General features: G+C 55.4%; 9 protein-coding genes across 9 annotated transcripts; 4 read left to right on the forward strand and 5 right to left on the reverse strand.

Moving 5' to 3' along the window:
- Positions 1–210: 210 nt before the first annotated feature.
- Positions 211–1921, forward strand: BDY24DRAFT_385950 (ribosomal protein L11). Its single transcript, XM_076640040.1, has 6 exons — positions 211–306; positions 411–438; positions 816–893; positions 1258–1405; positions 1559–1637; positions 1720–1921. The coding sequence occupies exons 1-6, from the start codon at positions 302–304 to the stop codon at positions 1877–1879; spliced, it is 498 nt and encodes a 165-aa protein (XP_076497818.1). The 5' UTR covers positions 211–301; the 3' UTR covers positions 1880–1921.
- Positions 1922–2430: 509 nt separating this feature from the next.
- Positions 2431–3009, reverse strand: BDY24DRAFT_385955 (uncharacterized protein; the record flags this gene model as incomplete). The annotated part of the gene is made up of 1 exon (XM_076640041.1): positions 2431–3009. A coding segment is annotated over one exon (579 nt), but the record flags the coding sequence as incomplete, so codon positions are not given.
- A 61-nt stretch (positions 3010–3070) lies between these two features.
- BDY24DRAFT_29684 (uncharacterized protein) lies at positions 3071–4065 on the reverse strand. Its single transcript, XM_076637024.1, has 2 exons — positions 3592–4065; positions 3071–3452 (listed from the first exon to the last, which is right to left on the reverse strand). Exons 1-2 carry the CDS (start codon positions 3828–3830, stop codon positions 3113–3115), a joined length of 579 nt encoding a protein of 192 aa, XP_076497820.1. The 5' UTR covers positions 3831–4065; the 3' UTR covers positions 3071–3112.
- Positions 4066–4581: 516 nt separating this feature from the next.
- Positions 4582–6740, reverse strand: BDY24DRAFT_409381 (nucleoporin complex subunit 54-domain-containing protein). The gene is made up of 7 exons (XM_076642819.1): positions 6691–6740; positions 6481–6612; positions 5907–6367; positions 5709–5824; positions 5529–5622; positions 5006–5440; positions 4582–4773 (listed from the first exon to the last, which is right to left on the reverse strand). The coding sequence occupies exons 1-7, from the start codon at positions 6698–6700 to the stop codon at positions 4645–4647; spliced, it is 1377 nt and encodes a 458-aa protein (XP_076497821.1). The 5' UTR covers positions 6701–6740; the 3' UTR covers positions 4582–4644.
- Positions 6741–6818: 78 nt separating this feature from the next.
- Positions 6819–7761, forward strand: BDY24DRAFT_440610 (class I SAM-dependent methyltransferase; the record flags this gene model as incomplete). The annotated part of the gene is made up of 4 exons (XM_076644537.1): positions 6819–6961; positions 7033–7109; positions 7188–7358; positions 7440–7761. Coding segments are annotated over exons 1-4 (693 nt in total), but the record flags the coding sequence as incomplete, so codon positions are not given.
- A 2539-nt stretch (positions 7762–10300) lies between these two features.
- On the reverse strand, positions 10301–10848 carry BDY24DRAFT_385960 (uncharacterized protein; the record flags this gene model as incomplete). The annotated part of the gene is made up of 2 exons (XM_076640042.1): positions 10632–10848; positions 10301–10536 (listed from the first exon to the last, which is right to left on the reverse strand). Coding segments are annotated over exons 1-2 (206 nt in total), but the record flags the coding sequence as incomplete, so codon positions are not given.
- Positions 10849–10975: 127 nt separating this feature from the next.
- Positions 10976–12508, forward strand: BDY24DRAFT_361107 (uncharacterized protein; the record flags this gene model as incomplete). The annotated part of the gene is made up of 4 exons (XM_076637871.1): positions 10976–11385; positions 11497–11727; positions 11795–11859; positions 11951–12508. Coding segments are annotated over exons 1-4 (1164 nt in total), but the record flags the coding sequence as incomplete, so codon positions are not given.
- A 215-nt stretch (positions 12509–12723) lies between these two features.
- UFD4 (putative ubiquitin-protein ligase UFD4) lies at positions 12724–19767 on the forward strand. The gene is made up of 19 exons (XM_076640043.1): positions 12724–13011; positions 13103–13760; positions 13846–14393; positions 14461–15193; positions 15298–15462; positions 15550–16352; positions 16437–16512; positions 16588–16941; positions 17011–17260; positions 17347–17826; positions 17934–18078; positions 18158–18244; positions 18310–18417; positions 18489–18546; positions 18614–18723; positions 18791–18836; positions 18908–19057; positions 19130–19230; positions 19307–19767. The coding sequence occupies exons 1-19, from the start codon at positions 12748–12750 to the stop codon at positions 19400–19402; spliced, it is 5232 nt and encodes a 1743-aa protein (XP_076497825.1). The 5' UTR covers positions 12724–12747; the 3' UTR covers positions 19403–19767.
- BDY24DRAFT_440613 (uncharacterized protein) lies at positions 19768–21059 on the reverse strand. Its single transcript, XM_076644538.1, has 4 exons — positions 20988–21059; positions 20773–20865; positions 20684–20693; positions 19768–20605 (listed from the first exon to the last, which is right to left on the reverse strand). The coding sequence occupies exons 1-4, from the start codon at positions 21043–21045 to the stop codon at positions 19822–19824; spliced, it is 945 nt and encodes a 314-aa protein (XP_076497826.1). The 5' UTR covers positions 21046–21059; the 3' UTR covers positions 19768–19821.
- Positions 21060–23956: the final 2897 nt, after the last annotated feature.

A 23956-nucleotide genomic window follows, 5' to 3' on the forward strand; every position in this document is an offset into this window, starting at 1 on the left:
TGTTCGACGACAGAGAGCGAAGGAGGAACGAAGGTCAACTCGATCTTCCTTCGCTGATGCCCTCGCTCCTTTAAGAAAGCAGTTTTTTTTCAGAGCTATCTTTTTTGCTACTGTAACTTTGAGATCTTCCTACTCACCCCCATGGTCGGGATCTGGTTGAATAGGAAGAACTGCTGGATTCTTGTTTTTTTTTTGGGATCCCACGTCGGACGCAAACCAGAGAGAGGGAGAGGGACGAAAAGCTACTCGAGGAGGTCGCCCTTTCTGGTCTTCTTTCCCTAGCCTTCACCTCAATCTTAACATGCCGTGCGTCCTTCTGCACGCCTCGCACGGGCCAGGACCTCCTTCTCGCCACCTGCAGAAATGCTGACGTTTTTTCCTCGTTCTTCTACGGTCTCTGGTTGATTCAGTCCCAAGCTCGACCCCACTGAGATCAAGGTGCGTCTTTTGTTTCGCTTCTAGAGCTCGTGGATCGGGATGGAAGGATGGTTAAAGGGGTTTAGGGCGGAGGTGGAAGATGCTGTTGTAGGGTCATAGGTGGTTGGGAGTGCTAGGGAGGCTGGGGAAGGATTGCTGGCACTTTGAAGACGAGAAAGACGGAAACGCTGACCTTGCCCTCTCCTCCCTTTCCTTCTTCTTCATACACGCTCCTCCCCTTCCTTCTCGCCCTCTGCACCTCCAACTCGTCACTATACACTCCTGGAACCAACCCTATCCCCTTCCTCTTCTCGTCCTCTTTCCAACGACACCAACCTCGTCCTATCATCCTCCATGGCCTCTCCTCGTTCCAACGAACCTTCCTCCTCCTCTCTCAGATCATCTACCTCCGAGCCGTCGGTGGTGAGGTCGGAGCCTCGTCCGCTTTGGCTCCCAAGATCGGTCCCCTTGGTCTCGTGAGTCCACGCTACTAGTCGAGAAGAGGTCTAGGAGAGCTGGGTGCGCGTGAGATGGTGTGCTTCGGAAGGAAGAGGGAGGAAGGACGAACGAAACCTGCTCTCTTCGAACGTCGAACCTCTGGTCCTATCAGTCGTACTGACAACTTCTCGTCTCTCTCTTCCCACTCTCTCCCACTACACCTCTCTTCTTTGCCATCCTACCTGCACCTCCTCGTCCGAATCGAATCCCTACAACGCTCCCTCCTCGCCGCTTCAAACTGTGACCTCGACCTCAACTTTCAACCTCCTTCCTTCCTTCCCTTCCTCCTCGCCTCCTTCGCCCTTCTTTCGCCTTCCTCTTGCTTCACCATTCTTGCAACAGTCCCCCAAGAAGGTCGGAGAGGATATCGCCAAGGCTACTGGAGACTGGAAGGGTCTCAAGGTCACCGTCCAGTTGACCATCCAGAACCGACAGGCCGTCGCTTCCGTTGTTCCCTCTGCTTCCTCTTTGGTCATCCGAGCTCTTAAGGGTTAGTCCTCGTATCATCCTGTCTCTCTGTACCCTTCCATCGGTTTGAGACGAGTCGTAGTGTCGGAGGAAACGATGGGATCGGGGTTCTCGATGAGCTTCGAAATCGTTTGGCTGACCTTTCCCTTCCTCCCTCCTTCCTTCCCTCCCACAGAGCCTCCCAGAGACCGAAAGAAGGAGAAGAACATCAAGCACTCTGGAAACATCAACATCGATGAGATCTGGGACATCGCGTACGTTTCCTCGTCTTCTCCTTCTTTCGCTTCTCAGCGAAACCCTTCCGCTGACCTCCTGCTCTTCCTCTCCCTTTCTCAGCCGAATCATGCTCCCCAAGTCTCTCGCCAAGACCCTCGGAGCTTGCGCTAAGGAGATCCTCGGAACTGCCCAGTCTGTTGGATGCACCGTTGACGGACAGAACCCCCACGACATCATCGAGGGAATCGACGACGGAACCGTCGAGGTCCCCGAGGAATAGATGCGGGTGGCACGGATTTGATGAGCTCTGGATACGAAACGAGAGTGTGTTATGCTTGGGAAGAGACAGAGAGACGATTTGGGTTCGAGAGGAGAGAGGAAGAGAGTTGGAGAGAGAGAGAAGGAGAACGACGAAAAGGGACTCGTTGAGAGCGTCTGCTGATGATTGAGAGTGAAGAAGGGCGGGAGGTGCGAAAACGCATCTCGAGGATACTAATGAGTCGACATGTCTTCGATCGTTCAGCGAAGTATCGAAGAGGAGCACGACGAGCCGACGCGTCGGAGACCTAAGTTCAAGAAAGGTGGAAGCTCAAGGACTCAAATACCATTGAATAGCGAGAGCGACGTAAAGCTTCTGCTAAAGATGGAAGAACCCGAGTGGGGTGTCAGCTTCGGATTCACGAGAGGGAAGAAGGAGGACGGACGACTTCCGAACGCGTTCCCGTTTCCGTTCTTCGTTCGTGTGCATGAAGGTTCTCCCATTCAAGATTGAGCGGAGACCTGAAAAAACGAGCGAAGATCCTGATTAGTAATCGCGAGACGCGAAGAGGAAAAAAAACGCACGCTCACAGGCGAATCGATCGAGAAGAGGCTTCCATCCTCGAGCTCCCACGACCAGGTCGAGGTTCGACGAAGGATACCCTCTTTCCCAGCCGCCAAAGTTCCGAGAACCGTCTTCTTCGCAACTCTGATCCATAAAGCGAATTCGAAGAGCAGGGACGAGGGGAAGCCTTCGAGAACGACGGAGGGAGCCACTCCCCCGACGCGCTTCTGCGCTGCCTCGATCCACGAATGGAGATCCGAAAGGGATTGGGTTGGGGAGGTTGAAGAGTGGTGGAGGGAGAGGTGATAGTAGTGTATCTCGTCCGCGTTCGAGAGGAATGGTCGGACGATTGGAGGGAAGATGGCTGTCGTGGGAAGCTGGACTTCAATGGGACGTCCGTTTCGAAGGAGCTGTTCGGTGAAGAAGAACGATCTCTCCCTCTGGAGCTGCTCGAGGACCGTGCTCTCGATCAAGTCATCGACCTCGGCTTCAATCGAATCCGAATCCCATCCTTCGACGTCCGGATCGTCTGCAGCAATCTCATCGTGCAAGTCCTTCCAATGCTGTCGTGCCTCCTCGTCCTCCTTCGCCTCTAGGAGCAGCTGACGGTAAGCTGGCTCCCGCTGCCACCCTGGCGCATTTCCTTGGTCCAAGATGCACAGAGTATGGAGGCTGTGACCTGATGGGACTTCAAGATAGGCGAGGTAGTCTTCGAAAGGGGAAGGAGGGGAGGCCAGAGGAGGTGGGACGTCGGTCGCGATGGAGAGTTCCTCGACGAGTTCCCATCGCTTCTTCCCGTCCTCTCCTGCGAAGAGACCGTTCTCGGGATCGAAGAAGGTGACGTAGTGAGAGGGACGAGTGATGGTGATGGAGCGGTAGAAGGAGGGGAGGGAGAGGTCTCGAAAGGCTTTGGAGACGAGGAGGAGATGGGAAGTATGGTTGAGGTGGAAGGGATCCGATGAGGGAGTGAGTTTGGTTCGTCGAAGGAAGGCGTATTTGATGATTCGCTCGATGACTTCGACGGGGAGAGCTGCCATTCAGAGGAAGGGAGGAAGTGGGGAAGGGAAGAAAGAGGGGAGGAGAAGGTGTGAGCTTCGAGCTCGCTGAGCGTCCTTCTTCTCTGCTCGTCCTCCAGCCATCCAGCACAGATCCGAACAGGTTTTACTCACAGGGAAGAGGAGCCTTCGATTTCTCCGACTGAGCTGCTTCTTGGGTTCCTATCTCGGTGGAAGCGAGCTGAGGAGAGGCCAAAAGGGAGGTCAGCTCGAAAGAGGGAAGGAGGAGGTTGAGCTCGCAAGGAGGAAGTCAAGCCCACCTCTGACCCGTTTCGAGTCGCATTCGCATCACCCCTAACTTGATTCTGATCCTGATCCTGTGAGTCTGAAGTCGAAATGTTGGAAGGAGCCATATTGTGGACTGAAGGGAGGGTGGAAGGTGGGAGGCAAAAGAGAGAGGGAGGAAGTCGAAACTCCTTGACCCCAAACAGCCATCATCTTCCTTGCCCCCTTCTGCTTCTTCGCTTTTTCTCTCGCTAGGAAACACCATGGTCCCCTCCTTCAAAGCCTCTCCAGCCTCTTGGAGGATCCCGAACGAGATCCTCCTCGAAATTATCGTTCAATCCTCCCCTTCTTACCCTCGCCGCCTTCACTCGAGTCTCGTTCGCTTGTCTCGAGCTCGCGTCCCCTCTCCTCTACGATACTGTCACGATCTCCAGCGTCTAGCAAGGGATTCTGTTCTTAGTTCCTCCAGTGAGCATTCTTGCTAGCTAGACTCGGAGATAGGAAGGAAGTCACGAGCTGAGCAGCTGCTCCCTCTCTTGTTCTCCCATATCTTTCTCTCATTCATCTCAGCTCTTCTTGGTTTATACTCTTATCTTGTGGCCGCTCTAGTCTTTACTCTCGCACCGTTCGCTTCCTCTTCATCTTCTTCTTCATTCGAGCTCGACGCGTCGTTCCCAATTGTTTCGTTAGTTTTCTTAACCCTCTTCCCGTTTCCCTTGGCTTTCCTTTCCTTACGATCATAACACTGTCCTCCCATCTTCTTGCATTCCTCGAAGAAGAAGGGTTCGACGACTCTCGAGACGTTTGCGGCTCAATTCTCTCGCTCCCGTTCCCTCCCTCGCCTCCCTCCCTCCGCATCTCGCTCTCGCAACCCAAACTCACACACCAGAAAGGGCGATACAAAAAGCAAGATCTCATCTCAACCAGACTAGCGATCTGCGTTCAACTCTGCTGCTGCTGCTCCTTCGAAGCCGACAACCCCAGCCCTTGCCGCATGATCTCTATCGCTGCCAGATCTTCCTTGAGGACTTTGGTGAGGTGAGCGAGAGCTGTTTGCTGGTCCGAGATGATCTGAGGAGGAGCAAAAAAGACGGAGGGAAGGAAGGGAGTCAGTGATGAGAGAGGGAAGGCGAGGAAAGAGGGACGCGTCGAGTTTTGAACGGAGGTGGACTTCGTTCGTTCGATCGACCTCGACACGAGGTGAGTCGGTCGAGGACGAAGCGTCCACCCCGAGTCGACACCGATCGAGCTGCCGATTTCGAAGAACAGGCAAGAACAAAAGAAACGAATCTCGAAAACTCACAGCAGCCAACCGTTCCATCGCCTCCTCATCCACCACCGCCCAACCCTCCTTCCCTCCACCCTCTCCTCCTCCTGCCCCAGCACCCTCCCCTCGACCACCAGCCAACCTGTCCCTCTCCCTCTCCCCTCTCACCTGTCCCACTAGCGCCCAAAGCTCCATCATCCTTCCTTTCACACTTCCTCCTCCTCCTCCTCCGAACCCACCCCCTGCTCCACCTTGCAGCTCGCTCATCAACGCCTCCAGCCTCAAAAGCAGCTGTTCCTCCTCCCGGCGGATAGAGGACGATCGAAGGGTGGGGATGAGGAGATGGAGGTGTCGGATGAGGAGGAGGGTTCGATGGGAGAGTTGGGTTTGGAGGAGGGAGGCTCGAGAGAGACGGAGGGTTAGGGAGAGGGAGGAGGATTGAGAGAGGGTGGAGAGGCGGGTGGATATTTCCTGAGGAGATTACAGTTGAGAAAAGTTAGGTTTGAAGGGGAAAAGAGAAGAGAGGAAGGAGAGAGAGACGCGAGCTCGCTCAACTCACCTGCAGCTTGTTCCAATGAGCTCCAGCCATCTTCATCTGAGCGTCCGTTCGTTTCCGAATATCGTCGAATCCGATCGCCAAAGCGGGGACCATCCTGCAACAACCAACGCGTATCCTTCGATCAGCTTTCAAGCTCTTCGGACGAACGAAAGGAGGAAAGAAGGAAAGGCTGAAGCTCACGTCGAAGGATCCGGGTTCTCCCTCTGAGCTTTGAACCAGGCGGCATCGTCTCTAGCGTTCTGAGGTCTTCCGTAGAGGTGCGTTTCGTTCGGTGGGACGAGATTGTAGAAGAAGTACTGGCAAGAACAAAACCGAAGGAGAAAGAGGTGAGCTCGAGGGATGGAAGGAAGAACGAAGCTGAAGGGTTCGTGTGCTTACCTGGAATTTACACGTCGGACTTGAAGGATCCCAAGCTCCTTTAACGTACTCCATTCTCTGTTCGATAGAGAGATCCTCGAGCTTGACGGGTCCTCCTCCTGGAGCAGCTCCTCCAAACGAGCTCGCTCCGAGCTGGCTCATTCCCAGCGGCGGTTGTTGCTGCTGTTGCTGCTGCTGTTGAGGCTGGTTCTGGGATTGGAATCCGAACGTGCTCTGCTGCTGCTGCTGTTGAGGTTGCTGCTGAGATGTTGAACCAAAGAGACCTCCCTGTTGTTGTGGAGGCTGCTGAGGTTGTTGACCGAAGAGACCTGGCTGAGCTGGAGGAGCGCCAAAGAGAGACGTAGAAGGAGCTTGTTGCTGCTGTTGAGGTTGACCGAAGAGGGAAGTGGAAGGAGCGGGAGTGGTAGAGGTAGAGCCGAAGAGGGAGGTTTGAGGTTGAGGAGCAGCGGGAGCAGGAGAACCTAAAGGGAAGGAAGGTGGTCAGGTCGAGCTCGAGGGGGAAGGAGGGGAGGAAGGAGAGGCCGTTCGAACTCTCGTGCTCCTTCTCCTTGATATATACGCGAAAGCGGCTTACCGAACGAGAAGGCAGGTTTGGGAGCAGCTGCTCCGAATCCTCCGAACGTTGAAGATGAAGCTGGCTGAGCAGGTTGAGAACCGAACAACCCTCCTGAAGGAGCTGGAGCCGCTGGAGCGGGTTGACCGAACGCTGTCGAGGAAGAACGGAGCGAAGGAAGGTTAGTTCACTGAGGTACTATGAGCGAGCAGAAAAGAGTGTCGAACTCACAGAAGGACATTGAAGTCGTCTAGAAAAGGGGAAGATGGAAGTCGTTGGGAGGGAAGCGAGCTCGTCGAGTTTCGTCGAAACTTGATTTTGGTTTGGTCGAACCGGAACACGAGTTGACCTTCGACCTCCACCTTCTCGCCTCGAAAAATGTCTCTCGGGTCTACTAGGAACCCACCACCGCTCTCTCTACCTCTCTCAGCTCATCCTTTGTATCCAGAGATCGTTCTGATCGGTCAACAAGGAGGGAAGATCCTCGATCTCGGTTGCGGTCGTTCGTTCAAGTCTCTCTGCTTTCCTTCCGCCTCCTCTCAATTACTGATGTATCACGTTTTTGACCTACAGCCGGGAAAGATCTCCTCCAACTAGTCAAAGACGGAGTTCCAGCGTCCAATCTCTGTGGGATGGATAAGGAATCTGGCGTGAGTGAAGCTCGCGGCTCTCCTCGCTCTTCTTTTCTTTCGCTGACTTCTAACGCCTGGTACTCGTTCTTTTTGCAGTTTCAAACCCTCCTCAGCACGAGCCTACGACTTGAAGGGATCTCTGATCCTCTGTCGTTCATCTCAGGTGATCTCACCTCCCTTCTTCCCAGCCCAGAAACGAACGTCGAGCCTTCTCTCGCTCGTTGGTTCGAGACTCAACGAGGGACGTTCTCAGTCGTCGTATGCAACGTTAATAACCTCTCTCTGCTCTCCCATCATCTATCTTCCCTCCTATCTCTTAGCTGACCCGTGGTTTTTCGTCTCTGGCAGCGGCTTCTCCACCTGCTCCCGCCCCGTCAACACGCTCCTCTCCTCTCTCTCGTTCTCTCCCAACTTCTCCTCCCAACCTCTTCGAGCCCACTGCTTCTCGTAGGACTTCAACGCGCCCTCCCGCCCTCTTCAACCGCAATCTCGAAATCAGGCTACCACCCCATTTCCTCCAACCCAACCAGCTCAGAAACCGAAACGCACTGGCTCTGGGAGTCGACCGAATGGGACGCGTTGTTGGAGTCTGTTTGCGCGCTGGAAAGGAAAAGGAGTGGGAGCAGAGTGAACTGGGGGAGTGAGTTTTTAGACGGTGCGGAACTGGGGGAGGGAAGAGGGGCGGGAAGGTGGTGGATTCGGGTGGGAGGGAGGGGAGACGCGTCGTGAGAAAGTGAGTGTCGGGTTCGCTTTCGTCGCTGAGGCGAAAAGGCAAGGTGATTGGGATAGGATATAGAGAATTCGATAGAGGGTGATGATGCTGGTAGTGGTGCTGGAAATGCTATCTAGTGCTAGAAGAACGAAACTCGAAACGAAACCGAAACCCAAACGAACGCTGATCCTCCTCCTCTCTCCCTTCTCTCCCATTCTAAGCAGCTTCCCTCCCCTTCAGCCCGTGCCATCTTTCCTCCGTTCCTCCTCCGACCTCTCTCTCCACCTCCCCTCTCCACCTCTCAACCTCCTCCCCGTCCCATTCCCTCTCCTCCTCTTCTGCATCCCACCCCTCCCTCAACTCGCTCCTCTCCCTCTCCTCCTCCTCCCATTCCTCCTCCACCACGGTCCCTAACGGTCTTTCGCCCAAGTAACAACAAACACTCCGTCCCACTACGCTCAATCGACTTCTCCCAGCCGCTCCTTCGCCGTCCGCGGGAACGACGAACCCGACGCGCCCTTTCGGAAGAAACGTGTTCCGACAGCGGATCCCGAACGCTACGAGGGAGATTTCTTCCGATGGAGTGAGGGTGGGTCCGTGGAGTTCTAGATGAATGGAGGAGAGAGAAGAAGGCGGGAGGAGGGAGATGGAGAAGTGAAGGAAGGAGAGGAGGGGAGTGTGCGGTGGTGGGACAGTTGGGGTTTGGGTCGGGGTCGGGGTCGGTGTTGGGTTTGGAGAGATTGATTGGGTCGGACGGGTTCGGCGGAGACGACGTGGGGAAACGACGACTCGGTTGAGGTGTTGTCGAGGAGGAGGAGACGACGACGACGACGCGTCGCTCAAGTTGGAGTTGATCTGCGCGAGCGTCGGTTTCTCGAGTCTCAAGACGAGTCGCTCGACGTTCGGTAGCAAGGGAGTGATGGCTCCGAGGATGGAAGGGAGGTAGGATGGCGAAGGAGTCCAGCCGTCTGAGCGAGGGATGAGGAGAGGGAGGGAGAGGATCGAGAGGTTGGGCCATTCGGTGGGTTTGGTCTGGGACGCGTTGGCCGGAGAGGGAGAAGGGATGATGTTGAAGGGGAGGGAAGGGTGGTGTGTGTAGGATTGGATGGAGGTTAAGGCAGAGAGAATGGGGAGGAGGAGGATGTTGATTGCGTTGGGAGAGGTGGTGTTGGGGAGAAGGGAGTAGTGAGCGAGCGACGGTTGCCGTTGTTGTCGACGTCGTCGAGGATCCATGTCGAGTTCGTCCTCCTCGTCTTCTTCATTTTCGTCGAAGGAAGTAGGATCTCGTTCCTGATCCGTCATCTCGAGAACCGAAAGACTCTTGCAACTCCCCAAAATCTGAGCGAGAGCTTTCAACCCTTCTCCGACCACCATCTCTCCCGCTTCCACTCCTCCCATCTTCCACTTATTCCCCTCCTTCCACATCCCTCTCTTTCCTCCTCCTCCTTCCAACCGAATCAAATCCTCCCCTCTCACACACACCTCCAAAGCCTTCACCAGCCCTCCGATCCCAGCGTTCCTCGCCACCGTTCTCGCCAGCTTCTCCGCTCGACTCATCGGTTTCCCGAACGTGCTCCTCCAGGATTCGGGTCCGAGTTGGATTTGAAAGTAGAGGAGTTTCATCGAGATGGAGCGGAGGAGTTTGGAGGTGAGGCAGAGGGAGAAGGGCGACCAAGCGGACGATTTCCTGCCTCCTGCTCCGACGGTTCCGTTCGATCTCGACGCGGTCGGGTAGGTTGGGTTGGGAGAGGTGAAGAAGAGAGGGTGATGAATCGAAGGAAGAGAGTGGATGGTGTAAGTTAGGATGAGAGTGAGGATGGAGAGAGGAAGGGTGAGGAGGGTGGGTTTCGGTCTTGGTTTGAGGAGGAGGGTTGATTGAGGCGTGAGAGCGGTGGAGGTTCCGGAGAGGAGACGAGGACGGGTTTTGATGGTTGGACGGATGCTTTTGAGGGTTGGAGGGGAGGAAGGAGGTTGGGTTTGAGGGAGGGGAGGGAGAGAGACGAGAGAGGAGACGGAGACGGATCGTCGTCGTCGGTCGAGGGTTCCTGATCCGGCTGTTGTTGCTGCTGGGCTTCCTCCTCCTCCTCCTGTATTTGGATTCGAACGACGACGGAGGCTTTGAGGTGGCGAGGGAGGGAGGAAGAGGAGAAGACCGTTTGGGATTGGGACCGGGAGAGATGAAGAAGGACGCGACGTCGGGGACCCTGTTGGCGAGGAGGAGGGCGACGACGGGAGGGAGATCCTTCGGGTTCGGAAGAGGGTTTTAGACGACGAAGGAGACGAGGAAGTCGGCGAGGGAGAAGGAGAAGGGAAGAGAAGAAGGGCTCGAAGGAGGGAAGCTGCTGAAGGAGGAGTTGTTGGCGTCGAGGAGGTCGAGGAGGCACCTTGTTACCGTCGAAACGAACGTCAAAAGAGAAAGAAGAAGACACCAGCATACCAGACCCCGTCAGTCTGAACAAGAGACTAGCGCAGCTCTAGTATGTTGGATGTTTTGGATCGAGGAGTATAGAGATGAGGATGGATTCGAAGGGAAAAGAGAAGGAGAGGGTGTCGTTCGCTCGTGCTCTTGTTCCTCTCACTCACCTGTCCTAGGCTCGAGTTCGCTGAGCTTGAACCCTCCTGGAAGACTTTTCGACTTCTTGTGTCGTAGATGGGAAGGCGTAGAAGGAGTTCGAGAGGAAATGGGAGCTGCTGGAGCTGATTCCTGAGCGAGAGAGACGGAGGGAGCTGAGACTGAAGGCGGAAGCGACGAGGAGGGAGGAGGTTGTTTGGAGGTAAGTCTCGAGACGAAGGAGCTGCTTTTGAGGTCAAGAAGAAGAGAGACTAACCTCCAGGGTTCCATAGTGCTTGAGAAGGTCCTAAGCGAGTTCTCGGAGGCATCGTGAAGTCGAGAGAAAGGGAGAAAGGAAACAAAAGGAAGGAGGATCGAGGTCGTTGTCGGTGGCTGAGGACGACGAGGAGCCGAAGTTGGCGAAGAAAGGAGGATTCTGAGCTCCCTGAGCTAAATTTGAAAATTTGAGAAGAAATGATGTTGAGAAGAGAGAATCGATGATGGCCGTTGAGAGTTCAAGTGCGATATCGGGTCGAAAAAGGGAGAATTCAAAGTCCGAAACGACAAGAGGTTGGCAAGGAGGACGTTCCTCCCTTGCTCTCGACACCCATCTCCTTCCCCCCCCCCTTCTCCCCTCCCCCCTTCCCACCTCTCTCCCCCATGCGGGCTTACGATCGAATCGATTTCCTCTACTAGATTCTCGCCCCCTTTTCACTTCTCATGTCCCACCCCAACCCTTCAACTTCCAGCACTACCGATTCATCCCACTCGAACCCTTCCTCCACTCAACAGCTCGACTCCTCCTCCTCCTCAACAGCAAGAACGACCAGATCTCAAGCAAGAAGATCTTCCCTCCCAAACCCTCTCCCTTCCACCTCGACTCCTTCCTCTTCGGCTTCCTCTTCCACTCGGAAACGAACTAGAACTCAGATCGAAGACGAACCAGAGTCTTCCACCACCGCCGCTTCCTCCTCCTCCAAAGCCAAAGGGAAGAAGAAACAACAACAACAAGAACCCCAACCTTCCAAGAGGTATGTACATCGGCCTCTCTTCCGTTGATCTAAATTCCTTCACGAGAAGCAGGAGACTCGAGAAAGCTGACGTTCGGAACGTCTGTTCACCTTCTCCTCCTTCCCTTCAAGACCTCGCCGCTCCCTTCCCAACCCTTCCACCAACATCGACGCTTCAGACCCCAAGGGAAAGAAACGAGCACTCCCTTCCCTCTCCCCAGAGCCAGATCAACAACAACAGCCCTCTACTACCAACTCACCCAAGAAGAAGAACTCATACACTCTTCGTTCCTCCACGACCTCGACCTCAACCACCTCAAAGAACAAAGGCAAAGGGAAAGCGAAGATGGCTAGAAAGACGAGGTGAGCTCGCTTGCTTTCTCTTTCAGGAAGAAGAAGATGCTGATCATCAAACGTTGCGTTTGAACAGAGCGACTGCCAAGAAGGGAGGAGAACGAGTAACGAAGGGAAATGGAGGAGGAGCAGGAGGAAGTGGTTCGTCATCTCCTCGTCCCTTCCTTGCCTCTTTTCACCATCTCCTAGACTCTTTTCTGACCCCTTTTCCTCTCCTACTCCTTCCCCACAGGTGCCTCTCGTAAACAACAACATCTCGAGGACGTAGACATGGACGACGACGATGATCTCACCCTCTCCGACGACGACGACGAGGAGGATCCAACCGTCGACGAGAACCGTCTCTCCAAGGCCTCTGCTCCCACTGGCAACGGTGATCCTTCAGGATCTAGGATGGACGACGGAAAAGATGACGACGATGATGAAAACGACGAAGACGACGACGACGACGAGGACCCAGCGCCGTCGAGGAACGGAGGAGCCAACGCAGGAGCGGGACCAGGAGCAGGAGCCATCGCTCGAGCCCTAGCACGAGAGCAACAAGAGGACGCTGCCGCCGCTGCTCTCTTCGGAAGCGACTACCGTCAACTCGGAGGCTACATGTCCGGTCTCTCGTCTCGACTCAAGGCGATCCTCTCCTCGATCAAGTCCAAGAACCGAACGATCCAGCTCTCAGCCCTCCAGGAAGCCAGCGAGCTTCTCTCAGTCAGCACGGAAGATACTCTCTCGGGATACTTCCAGGTCGATGCCTTCGTCAAGGAGTTCGTCAGGATCATCGCTGGAAGGCCGAGTGAGCCGTCGCCGAGCTTGGGAGGAGGAGGAGAAGGAAGCGGAGCTAGAGGAGCTGCTGCTGGAGGAGCTGCTGGAGCTGGAGCTGGAGGAGACGAAGGAGAAGGTGCGAACGGCGGGAATGGATCCGATGAGGACGACGGTTCGGAGGGAGGAGGAGGAGACGACGAGAACGAAGGAGATTTCGTCGACGTCGACGACGAGGAGGACGAGGACGCCGCTCTCGCTCGAGCTCTCGCCATGAGCACCCAGGACGCCTATCCTTCCGGAGGGGGTGGTGGTGGTGGTGGAGGAGGAGGAGGAGGAGGACAGATGGTGATGATGGGAGAGGATCCTTCCGCCGACAACCTCGAAGCCCAACTCCTCGCCTGCCGGTGCCTCTACAACCTCATGGAAGCCCTTCCCGGATCCGCTCACACCGTCGTCCACCACGGAGCCGTCCCTATCCTCTGCTCGAAGCTCTTGGAAATTCAGTACATCGATCTCGCCGAACAGACGTTGAGCGTGAGTCGATCCCCTTCCTTCGAGACGCGTCGTCGCTGTTCGCGAACAGCGAGTTGATCTTGCTCTTTTTTGTTCCTTCCCTCTCCGACAGACGATGGAGAAGATCTCTCAAGAGTACCCTGACGCCATCGTTCGAGAAGGAGGACTCAGTGCTCTCCTCAACTTCCTCGACTTTTTCTCGACCAACGTCCAACGAACCGCCGTCACCGCCGCCGCCAACTGTCTTCGAGGCGTCTCCAAGGACTCGTTCAACATGGTCAGGGACGTCTTCCCGATGCTCCGAAACGTTCTCGGATATCCCGACCAACGTCTCGTCGAACAAGGATCCCTCGCCGTCCTTCGAGCCATCGAGTCGTTCCGTCACCGAGCAGATCACCTCGAAACCCTTCTCGACGTCCAGCTCATCAAGGCTCTCAATCAGCTCCTCACTCCCGCTGGAGGATCTCCCGTCCTCACTCCTGGAACCTACACCCATCTCCTCAAGGCTCTCACGACGGCGTCGAAGGCTTCGCCCAAGGTCACCCTCGCTTTCCTCGAGGCTGGAATGGTCGATACGCTGTACCAGATCTTGACGGGAGTCTTCCCCGGAGCTCACGATTCGGACGAGCAAGGAAACGGTCCGGATGGACAAGGTCTCGGAGGAGGACTGGCGGACATGGTCGTGCTACACAACTTGGCGCATCGACCGAAGGATCAGGTCGAGGAAGCGTTGGCGTTGTTGAGCGAGTTGATGCCTCCTCTTCCGAGAGGTTCGTCTCCTTCTTCCTTTCGCCTCGTCTCCTTCATCTCGTCCACGAATTGACTCTTTGATTCTCGTTTTTCTCTCGTTTCCAGACGGAGTCTTCGACGCAAAAGCCTACTCTGAGAAGTCGTTCAATCGACTCGTTCGAGCCAAAGCCAAAGCCAGCCGTGCTTCCTCTCGACAACCTTCTTCCACCCATCTCCCCATCGCAGCTCCCACTCCTCAGGACTCCACCGACAACCTCCTCTCCACCTCTGAAGCCACCGTCGCGGCTCCCGTCCCAACCCCAGGAGGAGACGCTCCCTCAGCCGAAGCTTTGTCGAGCTCGAACGCCGCCGCCGCTGTCGTCCCCAACCCAGACGATTCCGCTCCCTCTACCTCAGCAGCCGTCGTCGTGGATGATCCAGCAACGGCCGCTAGCAAAGCTCGATCCAAGGAAGCCGATCTCGCCGCCGAGAGCAGGCTCACTCTCCTCAAGAGTCGACCCGAGCTCACGGAGAGGTTCCTCAAGATCATCGTCCCCGTCCTGGTCGACGTTTACGCTGCGAGTGTTGCCTTGAGGGTTAGGACAAAGGTGTTGACGGCGTTGTTGAAGACGGTGAGCTTCTTGCCGTCGGAGGAGTTGACGAAGGTTCTTCAGGTGAGTCTCGACTCCGTTTTACCTTTCTCTCTGGAACTCTTTCTGACTCCTATATCCTATCCTCCAGAACGTCCCTCTCGCCTCCTTCCTCGGATCGATCCTCTCGTCTCGAGACAACCCAGCTCTCGTCCACGGAGCTCTTCAACTCGTCGAACTCCTCCTCCTCAAACTCCCTCAAGTCTACCGAACCTCGTTCCGACGAGAAGGAGTGATGTACGAGATCGACCTCCTCGCCGAGGAAGAGCTCTCTACCGTCAAAGCGAAGAAGACTTCCGCCGTCGTCAAGATCGAGGAACAGGATCAGCAACCCATCGCTGGAGCTTCGACTTCCTCCTCCTCAGCAGCCGTTCCTCCTCCCTCGTCTTCCTCAGCCCCAGGAGCACCACCACCACCTCCCGGAAGTGCCTCAGCAGCTCTCAACCGACTCGCTCTCGCACAGAACCTTCTCTCCTCTTCCTTCGGCGCTCCCGCTTCCGCTCCCTCCTCCCCAGCCAAACGACCTTCCGCACCCGTCGATCCTCAGGACGTCAACATCCTTCGAGCTCGAGTCATGAAGCTCAAGGCCGTCGCCGAGGCTGGAGATTCGGATGGAGACGACGAGGCGGCGAAGGCGTTGGAGAACATGAGGTCGTTGGTGACGGCGATGAACGACGAGGACGCGTCGATCCCGGTGTTGAGGGAGGTGGTGACCAAGTTGGCCAAGTTGTTTGGGGACGAGACGAGTTCGGTGTCGAGCTTCGAGTTGTTGAAGAGTGGGTTGGTGGATGGGTTGTTGGAGTGTGCGACGACGAACGGGAAGGGTGAGTCGCGTCTCCCTCCTTTCCTTTTTCTTCGCCTGTTTTTTTTCGTTCTTCCTCTACCCTCAGATGCTGACCATCGACCTCACTTTTCGTTTGGTTTGCAGCTTCCTCTTCGGCTCGTCGACGTCTCTTGTTCGAAGTCCTCTCGAAAGAAGGACCCGACGGATCCAAATCCCCGCTCGCCATGCTCGTCAAGAGACTTCAGGAGAGTTTGAGCAGGATGGAGTCGTTCGAGGTCGTTACCGCTTTCCAGGGTCTCCCAGGAGAAGGTAAGTTCCTCGTTCACTACATTCTGTTCTTGCTCCTCGTCGTCTTCCTTCGCTGACTCTTCCCGTCTTTCCCCCCCGCCCTTCAAGACTCTCGACGAAGCTCAACCGCTCTCCTCGCCCGTCAACTCCGACTCAAGCTCCTCGCAGACGAAGGATCCGACATCCCCAAGTTCTGCTCAGCCATGGTCGTCTCCATCCAAGCCATCGCTACCTTCCAAGCTCTCAACGACTACCTTCGACCCAAGATCGCCGCGCCTCCACCGTTGCCTGGAGGAGGAATGAGCAGCCGTCTCCCAGGGATGTACGCTGCGTACGCCGCTGCCGCTGGACTTTCGGGTGGATTCCCAGGAGGTCGATCCGCCGCTGGATCCCTCGCCGCTGCTCTTGCTTCAGCTTCCGCCGCTGCTGGAGGACCAGGAAGAGGAGGAGGAGGAGCTTCGATCGAGGACGAGGAGGAGGACGTCAAGCCCGCCATTCCTGCTGCTGCCGACGATGGAAACGCCGCTGCTGGACCTTCGACTGGAGGAGGAGAAGCCTCGTCGTCGAATGCGACTGCCTCGGGATCGAAGACGGAGAAGCTCTCGAGGAGGAGGAGTGCGAGGTTGAACGGGAAGGGAACGGAGGAAGGAGCTGAAGCTGAAGCTGCTGGACCTTCGGGGTCGGCTGCTTCTGGTGGAGACGAGGAGGCTTCCGTAGCTGGATCGTCGGCTGCTGGTGCTGGAGGAGAGGAGGGAGCTCGAGCCACAGCGGGAGCCGTTCCGTCGTCGTCGGCTGAGCTTCGGGGAGAGGCTCCTCGGTCTGGAGGTGTTGCACCGAACGAGGGAGATATGGATATGGGAGAGGACTTTGACGATGACGAGGGCATGTACTCGGATGAGTTTGACGATGAGGTGAGCTCTTCGCTCTTTCCTTTGCGACGCATTCTGCTTCGACGCGTCTCGATTCTGATTTCTTCCTCTTCGTCTGTCTCACAGATGTTTGACGACGACATGGAGGATGCTCTTCCACCACCACCGACCGAAAAGACTGTCGATTTGTCGGTCGCTGCTGGTTAGTTCACTTCTCGTTTCGACGCGTCTCAACTCGTTTCTCAACTGACTCTCCTTTTCCTCTTCTTCCTTCCAGACGGATCCAAAGTCGAAGCCAAGACTCCCGACGGAACCCGAGTCGGAACTCCCGTCCAACGACCTACCTCAGCAGCGGAAGGCTCGTCAGCCTCTCCCTCTCGACCACCACCAGGCTCGTCCGAATCGGGTTCCCGAACGTCGTCCTACGCTTCAGCTCTGAAGGCCAAACCTTCCGACTGGCATCTCGAGTTCTCGATCGCCGGACATGTCCTTCCTCTCGATACCACTATCTATGGAGCCATCCACCAGCACGAGAGTCGGTCGGGAGCGACGAACGGCCTCCAGAAGGGCGTTTGGTCCGGAGTCTACACCATCAACTTCAGGAAGGTCGTTGGACCTGCTCCACCTCCGAGTGAGTATCTTTCTCGAGCTTCGTTTCCCTTTCGTCGAATGGACACTGATCGTTATCTCTGTCCTTCAGGCAAGGAAGCTTCACCGGAACCCTCGACTCGAGAACCCTCCTCAGCAACCGCTCTCCCCAACTCGGTTCCTTCGGATTCGCCTCAGGCCAAGATCCTTCGACTTCTTCGAGTTCTTCACGCTCTCAACTCGGAAGCCACCGAGCTCCTCACCACTCCTCGACCCGATACCCTCGCCGAGTCTGCCTTCGTCAACAACAAGCTCACCGCTAAGCTTGCTCGACAGCTCGAAGAGCCTATGATCCTCGCTAGGTGAGCAGCTTCTCTTTGATCCATTCTGTTCTCTTGAGCCTCCTCTTGCCGTACTGACAACGCCTCTTGCCTCTTGCTCTTCGCAGCGCGTGCCTCCCCGACTGGGCGATGGATCTCCCACGCTTCTTCCCCTTCCTCTTCCCCTTCGAAACCCGATTCGCCTTCCTCCAATCAACTTCCTTCGGCTACGCTCGTCTCATCCAGAAATGGCAGTCCCAACAAGCCAAGTCCTCCGACTCTCGACGAGACGACTCCCTCGGATTCCTCTCTCGACTTCAACGCCAGAAGGTTCGGATCTCGAGGAGCCACTTGCTCGAGTCGGCAGTCAAGGTCTTCGAACTCTATGGAGCATCGACGTCGATCTTGGAGGTGGAGTACTTCGAGGAGGTTGGAACCGGACTGGGACCGACGTTGGAGTTCTACTCGTTGGCTTCGAAGGAGTTTGGGAGGAGGGATTTGAAGCTTTGGAGGGATGCGGATTCGAACACCCCTGGGCTGTATGTTCATCGACCTCAAGGGTTGTTCCCCAGGCCGGTCGATATCGAGGAGGTTACCGCTGTTGGAGTGTGAGTGCTCTCTTCTCGCTTTCCTTTGGCTTCGAACAGACGCGACGGTCGTCCTTCCCTCGAGCTCGAACTGACTTTCGCCTCAATTCTGCTTCTGTTCATCGCAGCGTCCAAACCAAGATCTTCAAGGTTCTCGGACAGTTCGTCGCCAAAGCTCTGATGGACTCTCGAATCATCGACATGTCGTTCAGTCCCGTCTTCCTCAAGCTCGTTCTCGGTCACGATGTCCCTTTGACGATGGAGTCGCTTCGAGTGAGTTCCTCTCCACCTGTCCTCTGCGACCGTTGTCGAGTTCGATCACTGACCCTATGTTTACTCCTTTCTCCTCCAGGGTGTCGATGCTCGTCTCGCCAAATCGCTCGAGAAGGTCGCCGAGTTTGCTGAGGCGAAGAAGGGAATCCTGACGGATCTGACTCTCGTGAGTCGACCACTTCCTTGATGCACCGCTTTCGAAGTAGGAAGCTGATCCTTTGCGTTTTCCAGTCCGACGAGGATCGAACGACCGCCATCGCCGACCTCACGATCAACGGATCTCGTCTCATCGACTTCTGCTTGGACTTCACTCTTCCTGGGTACGATATCGAGCTCAAGGTATGTTCCTCTCTTCTCTCTTCCCCCGGATACGAAGCTCCGCTGATCTCAACTCTTTTCGTCTGTTACAGGAGGGAGGAAACGAGCTCGTTGTCGATTCGTCCAACGTCGAGGAGTACATCGAGAAAGGTTCGTTCCGAGCCTCCTCTTTCTTCCTGTCGACCGATGCTGATAGGTCTTCTTCCCTTTTTCTCAGTCATCGACATGACTCTCGTGAAGGGAACGGCGGCTCAAGTCAAGGCTTTCCGAAGTGGCTTCTCGACCATCTTCCCCGTTCGAGATCTTCTTGCCTTCTCCCCTGAAGAGGTGGGCTCAGATCTTCACTCGTTTGTTTTTACTCGCGCTCTAGCTGACGATATGACTCTTTTATCAGCTGGTCATCCTGTTCGGAAGTGCTGAAGAAGATTGGGGAGCCGATAGTGAGTCTCGTCGCGTCCCTTTCTTCGCCTTCCTTCGACGTCGTGCTGACTTCCCTCCCCTTTCTTTTCAGCTCTGAGCGAGGTTCTCAAGGCCGATCACGGATACAACATCGAGTCTCGATCTATCAGCAACCTCATCGACATCATGTCGACCTATGAAGCTCCTGTTCGACGAGAGTTCCTCCAGTTCATCACCGGAGCGCCCAAACTCCCCATCGGAGGTGAGACTTCTCCTCTCTCTGTCTTTCTCGATCTCTCTCCTCGTTGCTGAACATCATCCTCTTATCTCACAGGCTTCCGAGGTCTCAATCCACCTCTCACCGTCGTTCGGAAAGGACACGAACCTCCATTCAAAGCAGACGACTACCTCCCCTCGGTCATGACTTGCGTCAACGTTAGTTTCTTCGCCCTTGCTATCTCCTTCTTCCTCGCCAATACTGACTCCTCTATTCTCTTCTCGTCCTCAACAGTACCTCAAGCTTCCCGACTACACCACTCGAGACGTCCTTGCGGCCAAACTCTTGACGGCGATGCGAGAGGGAGGAGGATCGTTCCATCTTTCCTAGATCCCTCGCTCGTCTCGTTGCCTGCATAGATGCTTGAATTCTCTCTCTCTCATTTTCTCATCTTGCACCCCACTCCTCTTCCCCCGCTTTATCGCTTTTTCATCCTCTCTCGCTGTCCGTTTGCTTCGATTCTCGTTTGATTAGCTCTTGGTTTCTCGTCTTTCTCTCGCTTTCCATGCTCATGACTTTTCCGAACACGGAGGTCCTACGGCGGTCTCCAGCGGTCTTCGTCGCATGAGATCTGTCTACAAAGAAGTAGAATTTCCATTGTGTCAGTGGACGCACGAATGAAAGAAGCGAGATGGACGAGGCAGATTCAGACGGGTCGGTCGAACGCGCGGTTCCGTCCTGCTCAGACTGCAGTCCGGCTCTTCTGTCTTTCACAAGCTCGAAAAATAGACAGCAGAAAAGAGAGACGATCAAATCCCCTTCTTCTTCTCCTCTCTCTCCGTCCGACGCTTTGCCTTCCGATCCCGTCGCTCAGTCCTCTCCTTCTTCCTCGCCTCCGACTCAGCCCGCTTCGCTTCCTTCTCCTCCTTTGTCCTCTTGACCTTCTGGACCTTCCCAACCTCCAACGTGGCCCCTCCGGCAGCAGCTGTAGAAGCTTCCTCCTCGCGACGTTTACGTTTCTTGTCCGAGACGGGAGGGAGGGCGGAGGAGGAGGAGGAGGGAGTGGGCGCTGCTGCTGTCGACGAGGATGTAGATTTCGACTTCTTGGATTTGGAGATTCCTGCTGGGGATGTCGAGGAGGAAGTAGAGGGAAGAACGACGAGTTGCTGGATGGGGATAGCTGTCGAAGTCGAAGCGACCTTCTCCTCCTCCTTCTTCTTCTTCTCCTTCTTCTCCTTCTTGACCACCGCCACCACAGGTTTCTCCTCCATCTTCTCAGCACCCTTAATCACCGCTCCCTTGCAAAACCCTTGATACAGCCCTCTCCTAGCAGCCTCCCTCTGAGCACTGGCCATGATCCCTCGGTTGAGGGCTGATCCTCCTCCTCCAGCGTGAGCGGTCAGGAGATCCATAGGGACGGGGGTTGACGAGCCGGAGGGAGCGTAAGGGGAAAGGATACCCGTCGAGGTTCGATGAAGAGTTATGGTAGGGTTGGTAAGAGGTTCGGGGGAGGTTGAACGAGAGGAGGAGGAGGAAGCGTCGGAATCGGAGGGAGCTGGGATGATGATTGAGGCAGCAGCGGCGGAGAAGACGCTGTGAAGAGGACATCAGGAGGTAAAGGATAGAATCAGAGCTAGTTCGTGTACTGAGAAGGTTGAAAGAAGGACGAACTGGTCCCAGACTGGAAAGAAGAGAGGGAGGAAGGGAGAGGTCAGCTTCGACTTGAGCTTCAGACCACTCGGAAGGAGGTCTAAACTCACAAGGGAAAGCTTCATCACGATCTTTTCCAACACCCCCGAGGGTAGTCTTCATCTTGACAGCCAAAGGCCTACTGATTGAGTCCTCCTTGAAGCCTGAGACGAGGAAGGAACGAAGGGAGGGGGAAGGGAAGGAGGTGAGCTTCGACCTTTTCTCTTTTCGTCGCTACCAGAGCCAGTTCTTGGAGCAGGGGGGTCGAGATTTGGAGGCTACTTACCTGAACCTTTCCCCTTCCATCCTTGACGAGTGAGATGAGCAACGGGATCGATGGCCATGGCGAGAAAGTGAGCGTTTAGAGGAAGAAGGAAGTTTGCAGCCTGTGCGGATTTCGACGTTTGGTCCCTTTCCTCTCCTTCCCTCGAACGACGACCTCGTCTTCTGTAGAAAAGGACCCAGAAATCTTCCCTTACATATCGACCTCTCAGCGAATTCAGCACCGTGTGTTCTCAACCCGAGCGGGCGACTCCTCCTTCTCCTCCTTCTCCGAGCCTCCTTCAACCAACCGCCTTCGCCTGCCCTCCTTCCCCGTTCCTGTCTCTCAGCTTCACAGTCTCACCGGAGAATTTTACCTCTCTCAATGTAGCAGCTTTTCGTATAGACGTTCGTGAGTCGACTCCTCTCCCCTCTGCAAAACCCTGCTTCTCTCAAAGCAGACGAGCTCACATCCTTCCCCTCCCTTCTTCTCTCTCGATCTTCGTCCGAGTAGATCAGCCTTCCTGATGCTTCGAGCTTGCGTTGTCAACTTCGGAACACCATCTTCTCGGCCTGAACAGGACTGGCCTACCAACACCTAGCAGCGGGAGGAGAAGCTCTCATTCGACGACGTTCCTGAAGACCCGAGCCTCGGGTCAGCTCTAAATCCTGTCGAGCCTGTTCTCTTATCTTCTTGGCTATCGGTCCATTCCCGTCAGCTTGGAAAGGTGGTGAGACGAGGGCGTCTGTTCAGCCGTCATCTTTCTCCCCCGAGCTTTTTCGCTCGACGCGCCGCGCCTCCATCTCTTCCGCTACAGATACTTCGCTCGTCTCTTCTTTCTCAACTCCAGTTTAGCACTGCGATCTCGAATACCGATGTCTTAGTTTCTAAAATGACTCGGACAAATCCCTGAATGACGGAACGAGTGTATTTCGTAGTGCTGACCCGCCTTGATCTCTTTGTTTTGTTGTTCTTTCTCCTTTTATACTACAGATCATCTTGCTTCACTCAAACTGCTGTCAAGATACGGCCTCGATTCACACTTCCCTTTCTCCTCTCCCGGCAGTCGTCGTTCCAAGCAAGGTGAGCTCGAGATCTCGACAACTCTGCGTCGCGTCGCCGGAGTCGGTTCATTCGTCTCTCCTCTACCTCTGCCTTCCTCTCCATCTTGATTGCTTCTCTCTGTTCCCTTCTCTTCAACAGAAAGTTCTCTTTCTGACCGAGAGAGAGGAAAACCATGTTCGGTCGTCACGCAAAAACGAAACTGCGGGCTTTCGGTCGTTTGCGGTATCCAAGGAAAGGACCGTCGGCGGCGCCCTCCCCTGCTTCGGTTGAGCTTGCTTTCTTCACTTGGCCCTCCCTTCGGCTGAATGCAGGAAAGTCTGCGCTCGCATCTGAGCTTGGTTCGTTTTCGTCAGCAGCAATCTCGAGCTTTTCTTTTCCTCCTCGTCCATCCTCTTCCTCCATCCCTTCGACGTCTTCTTTCGACCAACCGCTCTTCACTTCTGCACCTCGACCCCTCTCGGACATCTCCGGAACGTGCGAACGACCTATCTTGTCAGGAAATCACCCGAGGCTCGAGGTGCGCGGTATTTTGGTCGGTCGTCCCTTTCGTTTCCCTGCTTCTTGCTGGCCCGAGGCGGTTCGTGTCTCGTTCTCTCGCTCACCATCACTCCCTCTTCTTCTCCCTATCGCACAGAACAGGATCTACAGTAACTCCTCCAGATGGACCTTCGACGCCTTCTTCATCCCGAGTCTCCTACTCTCTCGAAGTCGGATCCGGAGCGAAACGTTCTCGTCCCTCCTCTCCCTCTCTCCTCCTCCTCCTCTCAACCCTCTCCCACCTTCATCGCACTTCCGCTACTCCCTCTCACCTCAACACATCCCCTCAGCGAACCCTCAAAAGTCTACCTCCTCCAGGATCCCAGCAGAGCGCGTTTGCCTTCCGAGACGCCAAGTCGCGTTCAACCTTTCAAACCGCGACCTTCTCCTCCCGTCCTTCCCTCACAAGCTTCGTTCTTCAACTCCAGCTGGATTGGGTTGACTCCCGTCCTCCCTCCCCTAGGAACTTCTTCTGAAACTTCCTCCAGTTCTTTCTTCATCCCTCCTCCTGTGAGCAACTCCCCCTCGCCTCTTTCCCTCCTCCTCTTCCTTTCTCTCGCTGCTTCTTTGCGGGGCATGAAAAGCTGACCCTTTTTTGTCCTCTTCGTTCCTCTTAGGGAACTTTCCCGCAAACATCTCCTCCTCAGCTCAACTCCCAAGCCCAACTCCAACACCGATCTCCTCGCCGCTCCATTTCGACCACGTCTCCCTCCCCGTCCTCTTCGTCTTCCTCCTCCCTCCCCCCAAGAACTCCAGACCATCACTCCGAACCACTCCCTACCTTTGGATTCAAACAACCTCGTCCTATCCTACCCAAACCCTCTCCTCGTACACCAACCCTCTCCGCGAGCTCAAGCACGAGTGCGCTCGATCTTCTGGCCGTCGTCGCACAGATCTCGACTTCGGATCAAGGGGAGGGTTCGAGGAAACGAGCCAAGTTGGATCTCGGGGAAAAAAATGTGGTGGTGGTGGAGCCAACGGTCAAGAAGAAGAGGAAAGGGAGAGGATTGGATCCTGAGAAGACAAGTACGTTTTTCGCTCGCTCGACGCGTCTTTGGTCTCGTTCTCGAACTGACTCCTTCCTTCCGTTTTGATCTTGCAGAGCTCATGATCTTCCCTCCTCCTCTTCCCTCTCGCTTGTTCATACCGCTGGAGTCTGAAGGATACAGGAGACGACCTCCTTCGAACAAAGAGAACGTGAGTTTGACGCGTCGCAGCTCTCATCTGCTCAATGCTCACCTTTGGTTACTCCTTCCCAACACTTTCAGCTCTACGCTCCTACCTATACCAAAGGGAAGGATTCTCGATCTCGAGTCGCCTTCTGCGAGAGATGTGGAGAGGGAGATCTACCGACTCGAATGAGCGGTTACGGGTTAGTTTCTTTTCCTTTT

This window comes from Mrakia frigida, assembly GCF_051309035.1.
Source record: "Mrakia frigida strain ATCC 22029 unplaced genomic scaffold BDY24scaffold_11, whole genome shotgun sequence".
Taxonomy (NCBI): Eukaryota; Fungi; Basidiomycota; class Tremellomycetes; order Cystofilobasidiales; family Mrakiaceae; genus Mrakia; species Mrakia frigida.